Genomic DNA, 14,849 nt, shown 5'->3' on the forward strand with positions numbered 1-14,849 from the left:
TCTCTCGGTATTCCTCGTGGAATCTTCCCTTCTATTTTTCCTTCTATTATATTCCTAATAAATCCATTGTGCTTCAATGTGTGTCCAATCCATCTATTTCTTCTCTGCCATAAAGTTCTCCATATGGTCCTATCCCCTTCTGCTCTTCTATATATCGTACTTCCTCGTTCGTTACTTTGTCGGTCCATTTAATCTTCATCATTCTTCTCCAGCACCATGTTTCAAAGGCTTCTATTCTTCGCTGGTCCACTTTTCCAATATTCCAAGTCTCGGAATCATAGATAGCAATGCACCACACGAAAGTCTTGACGGATTGCTTCCTTGTTTCCAGCCTTAGGTTCTTTGAGAATAGTAATTGCCTCTTATTCATGAATTCGTTCTTAGCGTGGGCTATTCTTCGCTTGATGTCGGTCGAACTCCTTCCATCCCAAGTTATGCCGCTACCCAGGCAGATGAAGGATTCTTCACTTGCTCTAGTTTCACCCCTCGAATCGTGATATCTACATTCAGCTTCTCTCTTCCTAACACAAGGATTTTAGTTTTCTTCTTGTTGATGCTCATATTATATTCCCTCAGTACTTGGTCCCTAGCACTTGGAGTTGCTTGCAGGTCCTCTCGCGTTCCCACCACTACTGCGATGTCATCTGCAAACCGGAGCACTTTGGTTCTTTTCCATTTACCTTGACTCCTTTGATTCCAAATTTTTCTGCTCCTTTTATTACCACTTCCAGGTATGCGTTAAAATATTGCTGGCGAGGGTTGCATCCTTGTCTTACTCCTTTGTTTATTTTGGCTTATATTTTTCTTCCACTTTTCGTTTGCATTGTTGTAACCTGATTCTTGTGTAGAACGATTAGTATACCTACTATAATTAAGCGTATTGTTTTACAAAGAACAGATTATATTAATTGAGAATACTATTGAGATATTACGAATAAGACACTTCCTGACTTTCATTCAAACAGATCTTGTTATTTCGAAGGAAATGCGGTCTCAGACGCTTTTAAGAATGCACAAGAAAGTTCAATGAAGAGCCTTTAACCTCAACAAAGTAAAAATGACCAAATTTAAGTAACAAATGCCTGGTCTGAAACTAGAATATCAGAACATCCATTCCTAAGAGAAAAGAGGTGCCAGAAAAAACAGCATGATAACTTTATCTTATCATCAAGAGATTTCTCAAAATCGAAAGCTGTTTCCTCAGATATGACTAACTTGCAAATGGACGTGTAAAAGTACGAATGAACGAGCTAAAATTACAATTTCGAATTATTATCTATTTTTTAAAAAGTTAATGGAATAATAAGAACAGCTTGAATGTGGAGGCACGGGACAGTTATGAATATAGATTTAGCATAAGGCATGATAAACAAAGAGTTTCTACAGAAAGCATGTGATAAAACATATCCAATTAAAACTGATCATCAGATGGGATAATCATATCAGATACATTTTCAAAACGATGGCTGGATGACAACAGTTCTCTAGAGACACGAGAAGGAAACAATTTGAGGCGACCCAAGAGATGAGACGCATGATGTAAGGAAATTATATTTGTCAAAGGAAACATGAACAAATGTGAAGTAGCTATAAAATAAAAATATCAAGTATAAAGATACCTAAAGACAACTGAGGACTAATTACGAATTAAGACATCACTTTTAATTCACAGCAAGTAAATAGGATAAACTGCACTACAGTAAACGCAGTAACGTAAAGTATGCATATCCATATTTTATTTCGCTTATCTAAATAGTTTATTAAGCGTTTCATGGCACTGGTTTCCAAAATAAATTGCCACTGTCGTAGTATGTGAAGCCATGATTCAAAGCGGCAGGTTGCAAGTAATGATTTAGATGGGCTACATTCATGATCCACCTAATCCGAATCCCCGAGTTTATGCGCATGTGCGCGGGCCAAGAGTATTGTTCGGGTCGCAGGCAAATGGCCGATATGGGCGGCGGCAGAGCAATTATTCAGAGAGCCCGCGTCCGTCCGTCGTTTGGAGAAAGCCATCCGGGCATCCTCCTCCTGAGGGGTGATTTATTCCGAGTTCTCAGAATGTGGGGAATCGAATGGGCATAACCACGACAGAATGAGAATCAATCTAATAAACCAGATATACGCGGGAAAACCTTTACTAAAGTGGAAGGGATGAAGAATTTTGCTAAAGGTCAAACCTGATTTTCAATTTTTCCGTATGCCCCTTCCTTCTTTCCTATGAACAGTTTTGGACGGCTTAAAAAATGTTAAGAAACGCTGGAAAAAGTGTATAGAGATGAAAATATATTATATCTAAAAACGGACAGTCTACTCAAAATAATATGTTATATATAATTTAAATGTATATATTTTTTAACTTATATATTTATATATATGTGAGCCACGGCAGTCCAGGGGTAGAGCGTTGGACCGAAGGGCCTGGGTTCGATTCCCGTGCAAGTTTCTCTGGGCACCCTCAGCTCCACCCAAGGCGTCTGATTTTTCAGGTACCAGATCTTCCTTCCACACCGGTACAGGGAAAGGAACTGGCACCCCCACTCTGAAGTGGGAGATTCATATACCGTCGTGCTTAGCACTGGGTGAACTCTACCATCACCTATACCAAACCGACCTTTGGGTTGATTACTGTGCTTATGGCTTTTATGTGTGTATATATATATATATATATATATATATATATATATATATATATATAACTAATGTGAGAGTCTCACGGATGTAAATAATAATGTATATGGTGTTGGCACTAGCAAACAGAAATAAAAAAAACACAAAAAATAGAAAAGAAACAAGTTTTCGAATTTTAGAAGGAATCAAGGAGCCAGGTAAACAAATAAAAAGTTTTTGTAACTCCTTCATTTCTGGAAAGAACCAGGTATTAATATTACACAATAATTACTCCAATATTCACATATTTTCATCTCTACTCCGCTCCCAAAACTTCCCATATTATTCACACACTTCTGAAAATTCCCCTCCCAACTCTTCCCCTTTCATCTAGCGACTCCTGGACCTTATGCTATAACCTCCTCCTCAGTTCCTTCCTTCTCTTCCTTGAGAAAGGTAGCTTGACCGCCGAAAATTCGAAAACGAGGGTCTTTTCTTTTTTGTGTGTTTCTGTGTCTTTGTTTACCAGTGCTAATGCCATAGAAATTACATATTTACCATAAACCATAAACATTAAATAACTTTTAGAAATAACATAACCATAAACACAGTAATCAACCCGAAGGTCGGTTTAGTAGGTGATGGTAGAGTTCACCCAGCCCTATACGGCGTGTGAAATTCACACAACAGGGTAGGGGGGCCAGTTCCTTTCCCTGTGCCGATTATGGTTTCCCAGGAAGATCTGGTACCAGAAAAATCACTAAGGTTGGGTGAAGCTGCAGGGGCCCAGAGTCCCTTGTTCGGGAATCGAACCCGGGCCCCTCCGGTCAGCAGTCCAACGCTCTATCCCCTGGACTACCACGATTAACATACATACATATATATATTTACATATATATATTTACATATATATATATATATTTACATATATATATATATATATGCATTAAAATGATACATATTACTCCTATTAGAAGAATTCCCGCATCACCTCTAATATCTTTTATAGTCAAATGATACGTGCATAGCTCATGATACGCAATGTCTCGGCGACCAAATCTTTATAGGGAACCAAAGAGACTCCCCCTATAATATTAATGTGTGAAAGTTGAATGGCCGTGGGGCTTAGTGTAAAGTGAAATGCACTCTCACCAACGAAAACGAACGATGTGGGTTCATTAATGTGGTTTTTCATGACCCATGAGGTATGCGTGTGTGTTTTACGTAGTATACATTTTCGCAATCAAATCTTAATATTTTACTGACATAAAACGTTAAATAGTTACATATTTTGTTTACCTAATGAGATCCTTGAATAATTAAGTTAGAGAGCATTTCATTAAGCAAGAAACCAGATAAAAACGCTGTTTTTTTTGATTAATTTTATTGCAAACAAATAACAAGTTGTTTAAATGCTGTAAATGAACTAAACTTATTTACATACCCCTCCATTTTCGGTTTCATGTGTTATTTTCTCATTTTGTTAAAAAATAAAGCGCGTAGTAGTATTTTTTTTTGACTCAGCGACGAAGGAACTTCTGCTAATTGGTGAACTGTGTGAAGCCGTCCATCGTCATCAAATCATTATCTTTGTTTCAAACCGCGAATGAAAAAACGGTGAGTTTATATTTTATTTTATTTAAATGAAGACAATGGAGTCGCAAACAGAGAGAGCATTTCTCAGAAACAGAGTGTGTACCTCTTCACACTAGTTCTGGCTGCCATGGGATAGTCCTACACAACAATGGGCCCTAATCCCGTGGCAACAACTGGAACTAGGGCACGGATATGCCCTCCCTTATCCGTCTAGTGATTAACAGGAGAGAACTTCTGCATCGCATTTTCCAGCTTCTTGGGACGCGTCGCAAATTAGTAAGTTAAACACATCCAGCTTTTAATTTCCAAAAAAACACGGTGTAAATAAGGTTTATCCTCATTGAGTCGTTCGATTGATTTGTGAGAGATTTTTTTTTTAAATAGAAAATAAGGAATATCAACAAGATTCATCACCTAGACACTGATATTGTGCTTAGCGCAATATTATTACCCGCATGTTGTTTGAAAAACTTAGGAACAAAAGGGCGAAAATATTTGACACGCCTCCTAAATCCTTCTACATCAAATTTCTAATATCTCTGATGCTAAAGATTCCGACACAAGCCGGCTTGAGACTCACTCCTAATTCTCCGAAGCGCCGCCAGCCATAAGATCCAAATACCATGAGTTCGGAGATTATTCGGTCTATATTTCATATTTGTACTATTTTTTATGATTTTTATCAATTTTGGAACGTCAAAATTAACTGAATTTGAGATCCAATCTCTTAAAAATTTAACCGTCGAACTTTGCCGAATCGAACAGATGGAATAAAAGCAGAAACAAACAGAGATGGACTGAGAAGAGGACGAGGTGCAAAAAGAATCTGTGTTGGCGATCGATCAAAGCGGAGAGAACTTTTGAGGGTCAATATAGTCCACGGGGATGGACTCGCCTAGTAGCCACCTCTCTCTCTCTCTCTCTCTCTGCGGGAGGAGGAAACTCTCACGGAACCTGATGGATTCCGGCCGAAAATAGCAATCGCAAATCTCTTTTAAGAAGTCTCTGAAAGCTCCACCTTTTTCCAATGTAGTAGCAGCAGTTTCATTTCTTCCCCAATGCTTTCAGCATCTTTTCGGATAAGCCGACGGAGTGAATGAGACACACGCTAACCTTTATTACACCCTTTGGAGAGCCTTTGGTCCTTAGTAGAGGAATTCTTTCAGGCAATGGAAGAAATAACCATAATTCTACCGAAGATTTCTTTTACAACTATATCAAATATGAATTACTAAGATTTGAAATTAAATATAAGTAATATATTAGACATAAAGATCGCTAAAACGAGTCGACGGACGATGAAGGGTGAAAGAAAGAAGGTCTCTCAATCGCAACATAACGTAGAAATGATAACGGATGCTTTTTAAAGCAGGTTACTTCTTTTATTATTCATGGAACAGTCATTTAACCAAACCCAAAATTCACGTTATTTAAGGGACAATAAAAATTGTTTCCTTCATCAAATAAGGCCTATTGTGAACCTCGCTCTCAATATCCTTAGCGATGGAATTTCAGATTGTTTTTTAAGGGCTATATCTTGCATTTGACCGTTTCAGAGTGTGTTAAGTTAGTTTGTAACATTCATTCAGAGGTTATCGATAGATTTTGAGCGGGAATAATCTTATTTTCACAAAAAAAATATTTTTTCCCCAATCGTTGATAAATGTGAATTCTTTTGGGATGTCATTGCGGAAATAACGTAACACCGAGAATAGATGACAAGAAATGTTCTACTCTACTTTTATGTGCATTTACGTTCCATGAAAGACCCATAAAAACTAAAAATACATATCCTAAGGTAAAGCATAAGCCTGTGTTAAGTTGATCAGAACTAACCTGCATTGAATACACCCTTTGTGACATATACATTCATCTACAAAATGGCATGAAATCATCGACAATGTGAAGGAAAAAAATCCTTATATTGGAACGCAATTATACACTCCCTGGAGACAAATATTCAATGAAATATGTCAGGTGATCGCCACACAATTATCAATAAAATATAATTGTTATATTTAAGCAGACAGGAACGAGGTGAGCTTAGAATTATTTGGAAATAACAAATACGAAGACTATAACAATTTTCTACTTTATAAAGATTTATTCCCGAATAATTTCGATGCACTACATTATTTTCAAGTGTAAGTGCATAAATAAATCTTTATTAAGTGGAAAATTGTAATAGCCTTCGTACCTGTTCCTATGGAACGGTCCACCACATCACACCTGAATCTGTGATTGAATGTTTTGACAGGTTAGCGGTAAACATTCTTATAGCTCTCCTTTTGCATGCCAAGGATTATAACTCTTCCTAAAAGAAATTTAGCAATTTTTGTCTCGCTTCCATTCGCCAAATACTGCGGTAAAACAGAAACGTCGCCAGGTATGTTTTAATGCGAGTCGTAGATAAAGTACGTATTTGAGAAAGTGAACGTTCAGGGTATCGTGAGAAGAGGAATGGGGAGAGGAGGTCGGAGGGAGAATGGGGTGCAGTTAAGTGGTTGGGATGGATCCGCGGTGTCTGGTTACGGGAGATGGTCAGAGAGGGTGGAAGCAAGAGGAGGGTGTGGAGGGCTGATGGTGAGTGAGGATGGGGGAAGGGGATGAGCGACCGACCAATCTCCCCCGAACAACAGGCCCCACGCCCCCTTATCTTTTCGCGCACGCCTCAAGGAGCTCTCCTCGGGCGATCGTCCCCTCACTACGGAACAAAAGAGGAGCTCCGCGCGAAAAGGAGCAAAAGAATCGATCTGAGACGGGACTGCACGGGGGCGGAATGACTGTGGACGAAATAATTGGGTCACTCCTCTCCGGTCGACTACGGAATCCATGGGCGTCTCCAAGGGTATCTCCACTCATACGCACGCACCCAGAGCCAACACCAATTCCACTATCCAAGCAATTAATCGTCACGTCTTGAACATAGCAGCGGTTTGATGTTATTAATATCCCACCGTATTTCACAAATTGTGCCCACAGGGTTTTGGTAACAAAGAAAGTTCTGAAAGGTTAAAGTTATTCTTCAATATTATTGGGTGCCCTCATACATATCTCTATGATTTAAAATACTTTATAAGAGTTTATAGCAGAAAAACGGAAGGATCTAAAAAAGAGGCCACTAAACGTATTGGATCGAGTTCTTCAAAGATACAACATGAACATAAACAAGACGAAGACTAAAATCCTAGTATGTGGAAGAGAGAAGCGGAACATAGTGATCACACTGAACGGATAGAAATTAGAGCAAGTGGATCCCTTCACCTATTTCGGAAGTATCATCACATGGGACGGAAGAAGTACTATAGACATCAAGCGAAGAATAGCTCAAGCTAAGAGAGCATTCACAATGAAAAGACAACTGCTGTATTCAACGAAAATAGAACTACAGAAGAGGAAACAATACGTGGAAATATTCGTATGGGGTGTGGCACAATGCATGATCAGCAGCATGGACCATCGGTAAAGTAGACCAGAGAAGACTAGAAGCCTTCGAAACCCGGTGCTGGAGGAGGATGCTTAAGATCAAATGGACGGATAAAATAAGAAATGAAGAAGAATACAGACGAATAGAAGAAGAACGGACCTTATGGGACTCCATAGAGAAAAGAAGAACCAAATGGATTGGCCACACCCTGAGTCACATGGATTCGTGAAGAATATAATAGAAGGAAAAATAGAGGGAAAAGTCCCAGGAGGAAGGCCAAGGGATAAATACATGGGACAAATAAAGAAGAAAGTACATTGTAAAAAAAAAACCAGGAAGTAAGCCAATTAGCATCAGACAGGGTAGGATGGAGGGCTGCAGTCATCCAATCTTAGGATTGAACGACCAATGATTATACTATGAGTTTTTTTTATACATTAGTTCGCATGCCACGAATAAAAACTTCAGCCGAAAAACTCTTTATGTGCTTTGATTGCAAAATTCCTTATTGCTGCCGTGAAGAGAAATCAAACCACGGTGTTAGACCCGCTCTGTCTCATATTAGAGCTGTTTGTTTGTTGGTTGAGAATGAGAGCTGGCTTCGCAAAAGGCAATACTATGCGTGTTAAATTCACACTTTCAAGCTACGAGGGTCAATTTCTCTCCCTTTGTAGCCAGCGGTTTCTCGGGAAGACGAGCTAGTAAGGAATTTGCACAACTGATTTGCCTGAGTGGTTCCAACGTTTCTCAATGGGATTTATATCTGGAACCATCACCAAGGGCAAGTTTTTATGAAAGACCCATCACATTAAAATGCAAAAATTTCAGATTTTAATGCATATTTAACGGAGACTCAGTTAAAAGTTAGCTAACGCGGAATCTCCCGCAGTATCTTGAAACTCATAACATATGGTCAGTGCATCAAGGAACTTTACGGGTTGCCGAAAGTGTGCTTGCCCTCAATGGTGATGATAAAATGTTAACTTCATTCAAAAACAGTGCCTATTTTTTACTTTTAAAATGTTTTATCACAATGGATTATGACAGAGTTCTCCGACAAATAAATATTCATTGCATTGAAAGTTTTGTCAACAATGAGAAACGTGAGAATATATAAACTCTTGTAGCATTTCATTTTTCAACTGTTCGAGCAGGATGACAAGTACGCCCCGTTTACGCAATTTAAAATATGAATTTAAAATATTAAAAATCATTCAATATTGTCGGAAAATGCATAGAACAAGAAAGTCCAATATTCTGAATCACGCTCCGAAATATGATATTCCTAACTCATATATGGCTGGATGCAAAGAACTCGACAGCAGTGGAGTAACTGATGAGTAAAATAGCAAGAGAATAGAAGAGAATTAGCAGAATAGTAATTAAGACCCTTGTGACTTAATACATTTGTGAAAACCCGATGGTACACAAGTTAGTGGATACTGGACTTGTATAAAATTTACTGAATACTACGTTCTCTGAAGACTGCGGTTTTAAATCCTGTCTCTAGCTTTTTAGGCGAATATCTTGCATGTTTTCCAAAATGAATAAATACTATAAAACGAATACGTCTTTATAAAATTTTCCAATGGATTTTATGGATTTCACGTGAATAAAAGTGAAATATACACATTTCTTGCATAGTAAGTAGGGTGCAGCATTCTACGGCAGGTTTATTATAAGAATATCGTGAAAATGTGACGAGAAATTAAGAGCAGCGTTATGTTTCGCTCCTTAGGGCTCATTTAGATGGTGCAGGTATATGGTATCCTCATGAAGTTGGTGTGATTGACGAATTTGATCACATGCAGTGGAGAGATTGTGTAGATTTTGTAAATCGTTGTTATGATAAACTAAGTAGCGTATCTAGATTATAATAGGAACTTGTTTTGTAATCACTTATCAAGTTAAGTTCGAATTCAAGATTAAATCTATTGCGTATATTGGAAGGAGGTGTCTTTAGCGATGATAAATTATTACACGATTATGAATTATTACGTAGCCCTGTCGTTATATTGTGCAAGAGATCATGAAAATAAGATCAATTGAATCAAGTTAAACCGATAACAAAACCAACAGAGTTCTGCATTACAATGCTGTCATAATTTTATGCATTCCGTATTTCGTTGATATTGGTGTAACTGGCATGCTTGTATTGCATCTGTAGCTAATTACTTCACGTTTTCATACCAAAGTGTATATGTATGCATCTGTATCTAATATTAGCTACCTTATTTGAAAAATTTGATATATTTATTGGTAAAAAACAATTAAGGAAAACTTTGTGCACGATACTGCCACCATCATTCTCTGGCGGTGGCTTTCAAGGCAGCATGTAGATTTTGATAGATATAGACTTTTAGAAGGAAATACAGATGGGGGGGTAAGGATAAGTATTGGAAGGAAAGGTAAAAGGAAAGAAGACTGAAAAACAAAGGGAACTATGACGTTAACAAGAGAAAAGCTGATTACGTTGCGGCGTCCAGTGTAATGGATTAAGTGACATTAGGAGTCTGCAGATCACAATTTCTGATTATACGTGTATCACGTATATGCAAAGCGTATCAGGTGTAAGCGATTTGCTGCAGATCGACGAAACTCCAATTGTTACCCAAACCGTTTAATCGATAGCAACCAAAATGATTTATAGGTCGTTCATATTATAGGAGCGATCAATAAGGTGATTTGAAGTCAACAAGGAACAGATGCCATTTTAATTTTACTTGCGGCCTTAATCAGTTGATGAAAAATATTTGAGAGAGAAATTTTCTGTGCTTTTAGGGGTGTAGAAATTCTATGATAATAGAGCAATATTAATAACTCTATGTATATGACAAATGCCTGCACCTCTCCATTAAGGAATCAATAAAGAACTAGTATTTCGAGAACGCGGATGAACGCCATTCGTCAATTCATCTCCAGGTGGTATTTTATTCCATAAGGGGCTCGGAAAAGTAATTTCTTCCTTCGCTTCAATCTAGCGCATGATTGGAAAGTGAGACACATACTTCGCATTTTTGTCCATTAGATGAAGTTCTCCAGGAATTGAGTTCTCGGAATTCATCCCAACGCTTTATTGGGAATAATGCTCCCTTTAACTACAATCTCGAGCAATGCGTACTTGGAAAGGCTCGACAAGGAACTTTTTTCTCATTTAAAATTCCCTGTTTGATTCTCAGAAATCTAAAAAAAAAGTTTCTCAAGAGATATTAATTCGTTTTATTCGTTCAGTATCCTCAGTATCGTAGAAAGTCCTCCAAACTAATTCGAAATTTCAGAATGACAGAATGTAGCTTTTTGAGAAAATGCGCATTATATGTATTAACGAAAAAATGACGTTTCGCCGACCCTACGTACTGCATCTTTAGGACAAAAGTCTTTTAACTTGAAGACGTTGTTTACGCAATTTTTTTTCAAGAATAATTCCCGCTAAAGACTACGTATTCAGTTACTATGTTTGTATTTAACATGTGAATACTCAGGACTCTATTTATCTCTTGACTCAATTTAAAATAAGAAGAGTTTCTGGAAATCACTGAATCTCTATTGTGATCCATATATTGAAACTTTCACTGATATGAACAGGAGAGAATGGAAAATATCGTGCTCAAGCTGTACTTATTTCGCTTTTGTTATTAGAATTCGAAAATATTGCATCTTCCTTATCTTTGCAGGGTTTAACTACTTTTGGTTTCATGGCACCCTTGTAATAATTACCTTATTTTTTTCAAAACATTATATTCAATATTTCAAAAAAAAAAGAAAGTACTTTTAAAAGCTACATTCAAATAGTAATATTTACTTATATATGCCTATTTTTTGACCAAATAATATTGAGCTGCTACCTATTGTGATGCCAAATTTCAATTTCATTTCAAGAATGAATTGAATCGAGATTTTTACTTGTAAAATAAAAATATTTTATGCTCATAATTACACACCATCTAGCTTAAAAAGGTTTTAATCGGAATTACCACTCTGCAAAAATAGCCAGGGCTGTATATCATTATCATAGTACAAGTAAATCAAAAGGATCAGTTTTTTCTTATTTTGTCGTTTTAATTATATTAACTTCACATTTCTCGGTATCTTTTAAGATGACTATATATATCCCTCCCCTGGACTACAACCTCAATTTCCGCTTGGGTGGGTTTTCCTCCACCTAGAGTTTGAGTGTTCGTAATTGTATCCATCACTTTTGATAGTCCGATGTAAAAGGTCAAAAAGTGCTGTTTTCGGACTTAGAATAAATGAATAAAGAATCGGTACTGCTGCTAATACCGCGAACTTCTCTCTCGCCCGCAGCTGTGGCAACTGATGCCGGGCCGACCCACTCGATCTACCCCAGTGCCTAATGATAAAACTGCTGCCTTCCACCATGGGTTCAGGGTAGCCTTTTAGTGGGAACAGTTTAGCAGGAGTCGTTTAGTAGAAGTTTTTTCGTTGCCACGTTCCGAAATACCATTATTCTGTAAATTTGTTATTGCCTCGTTCCGAAAAACCATTAACAAATCATAGTTTTCTAAGCTGAAAAATTTTCACTGATTAAGGGAATCGATCCAGCGACATTCAGCGGCCTCCATAGGCAGACACGCAACCTCTGGTCTACCTCCACCCCTTTTATAAATACGAATGTTTCATATATTCATAAAATACCCTTCGTAAAGTAATTTCCCACGAGGAGGGAGCGCGAAGCAGTCGTCTCACCTGTTTGTCCACGTCCGAGACCTCCCGGCGGTAGATGACGATGCTGTGCAGGGTGAGGGCGTTCTGCACGATGAGGGCCGCGACGGGCACGAAGGGCAGGGCCAGCATCTGCAGCAGCTGAAGCCTCCGGCCCCTCTTGAGGGCCGGGTTGGCCCTGCAGGGCCCACGGCAGCAGCAGGACGAGGATCCCGTGCCCCGGTACCAGCCGAAGGCCTCCTCCTCGTCCTCTTCTTCCTCCTCCTCCTCCTCTTCCTCCTCCTCCCCGCCCCCCGCCGCCCCGACGCCCTTCTTCCCCACCTCGTCCTCCTGCACCTTGCCCAAACCACCCCCCGCCTCCTTGGACACCCTGTGGTGGTGGTTCCTCATGGCGCCGCAGATCCTGTGGTGGGCAATGGAGGAGGGTGAGTCAACACGGCGATTCGAAGAGTGGATGGAAAGAGTTCGTGGTGCAGAACTGAGCAGCTGAGAGGGATTGGGAGGCGAAATGGTTATAATAATTATTTAAATAATAAAATGTCTTTATTTGGGCGATATTATGACTAGAAGTCTTTTCTTCCACCTTATCCCTAAGTTATTTACACATAAATTCGTCAACAATCATCACATCAGAGAATGTGGAAATTGGGACAGATATTATATGTAAAATACGGAATAAAAAATTGAAATAAAATGACAATAACAAATTGAAAAAAATTGAGCAGAGAGTGAAAAGATATGCTATGCATACATTTGAGGGAAAAACTTCGGGGGTGTGGCCTAATATGCTTAAAGATTAAACCCACAGCAGGAATACAATCAGACAGGAAGGGGGGCGTGTGAAAAACCTGTGAAACCTAGTGAGATATGACTAATAAGCAGGTCCCTAATAACATTGAAAGGGCGATACACATCATGAGAACAATAAAAAATTATGTATCATATTTTTAAGAAATTGAAAAATTAATGTATGCATAGAAAAATATCACAATAAATGAAAAGAAATAAATAAAATATAAAAAATAATCATAGTAAATGATGCAATAGTGATGCAATAGCAAATAACACATAAATAATAATAATTAAAGTAAATTGGGAATAGAGACGAGGGAAAGAGAGGGGATGGGTGGAGGGAAAAAGACAAGGAATTGCATACTTAGACCGGGAACCCAAGATAATGTAGAAAACTTTGAAAATGTGAGACTGACAATTGAAAAAGTAACGGCAAACCACTAAACTGAACATCAAGGTCAACTTAAAGCGCGACGCTTTGTTGGGCCGTACGGCAAATTGACTTTTTAGCAGAAGCACTTTGGGCATTATTCTAATATTAATAGTATGGCAAGTTATACAAATTCTATTGCAATAATTTTGCACTCTACTACTTTTTGTAAATTCTTCGACCAACAAAATTGTTAAAAACAGCAGTGAAGGCAACACTGACAAATGTTACCGATAAATTTTGCCCAAACATGGCAAATCATGTACCAATGTATCTACCAATTATTCTAATCATCTTTCCGTAGAATCACAGTTTCTCGAACCACTGAGGTTGGCAGCGTCTGGACAGAAAATCCAAACCCAACGCAAGACAAGCTTTCTTCCCCATTCCCCAATCTTCTACCACTCCTCCGAGCCATGAGGATGGGAAGACAGCCATTTGCGATGCAACATTATCATACGATTATGCCAACGCCCTACATCTAGTTCTTGGCCTCGGCAGGAACGTAGCGTTGCCATAGCATTGTATCTAGATTTAGATTTCCATGATAATCACAAGCATTTATTTCAAGTATCAGCTTGAAAACAGGGTGCCGAACTCTCCTAATCTATTTTCCCCCAGGCGCTTGTGAAATTTGACCAACCAGCGATTATGATTCAGTGCCTTTATTTGAACTGCCCATGATTTCCTTCAATGATTTGGCATTCAGTTGACCGTGCTTGGGGAAGGCTCCTAGTGAAATCACCCGATTTCAACCTTGCTCTTGGTGTTTAGGGCAAGTAGTTGGCTGATGTGATATATAAACGGCAAGTAGCTGGATAATGTAGTGAATCTGCCGTAATCATTTTCAATAATTTACTTACTTTGTTTGAAGTTAGTGCAGTTTCATGTCGAGACGTTAAGAAATTCGAAGCATCGCGTTGCCTTTTAACGTGGGGTGATAAAAATATGGGTTGAGAGATGAAAAAACTGTCAGTCCCTTTGAGATAATTGATTCAACTAACCAGTGTTCCTTATGAGTAATATCTGAGGCCTATATCCATAGAACGTACACAAACTTGACCACCTTTCTGATTCCTCCAAGAATTACGACTGGTAATTGCCATCGGCGGAAAACATCCTCCGGGAAAAGATGATGTTTAAAATAAGAGACCAATATATACTGAGCGCACTTTCTCCTTTCCTGTCACCCTCCTTCCTTTCTCTTCCCATTCGACTTACTACTTCGGCGAACATTTCCTCTCTACCCTACCGAGTCTCCGTCAAATGACTCTGGTGACTCCCAAGCATTGCATTAACTTCTCGACTGCT

At 38.6% G+C, this 14,849-nt stretch overlaps 1 protein-coding gene across 1 annotated transcript in view; it reads right to left on the bottom strand.

The window, feature by feature from the left end:
* The window catches only part of LOC139692064 (uncharacterized), a 102,616-nt gene extending 90,115 nt beyond the window's left edge, over positions 1 to 12,501 (bottom strand). The window contains exon 1 of the mRNA XM_071590093.1: positions 12,341 to 12,501. Coding sequence (XP_071446194.1) covers positions 12,341 to 12,448 — 108 coding nt within the window. The 5' untranslated portion in view covers positions 12,449 to 12,501. The remainder of the gene's footprint in view (positions 1 to 12,340) is intronic.
* Between the last annotated feature and the right edge of the window lie 2,348 nt (positions 12,502 to 14,849).

Source organism: Hetaerina americana, unplaced genomic scaffold, assembly GCF_022747635.1.
Source record: "Hetaerina americana unplaced genomic scaffold, ioHetAmer1.1.p SCAF_4, whole genome shotgun sequence".
NCBI lineage: Eukaryota > Metazoa > Arthropoda > Insecta > Odonata > Calopterygidae > Hetaerina > Hetaerina americana.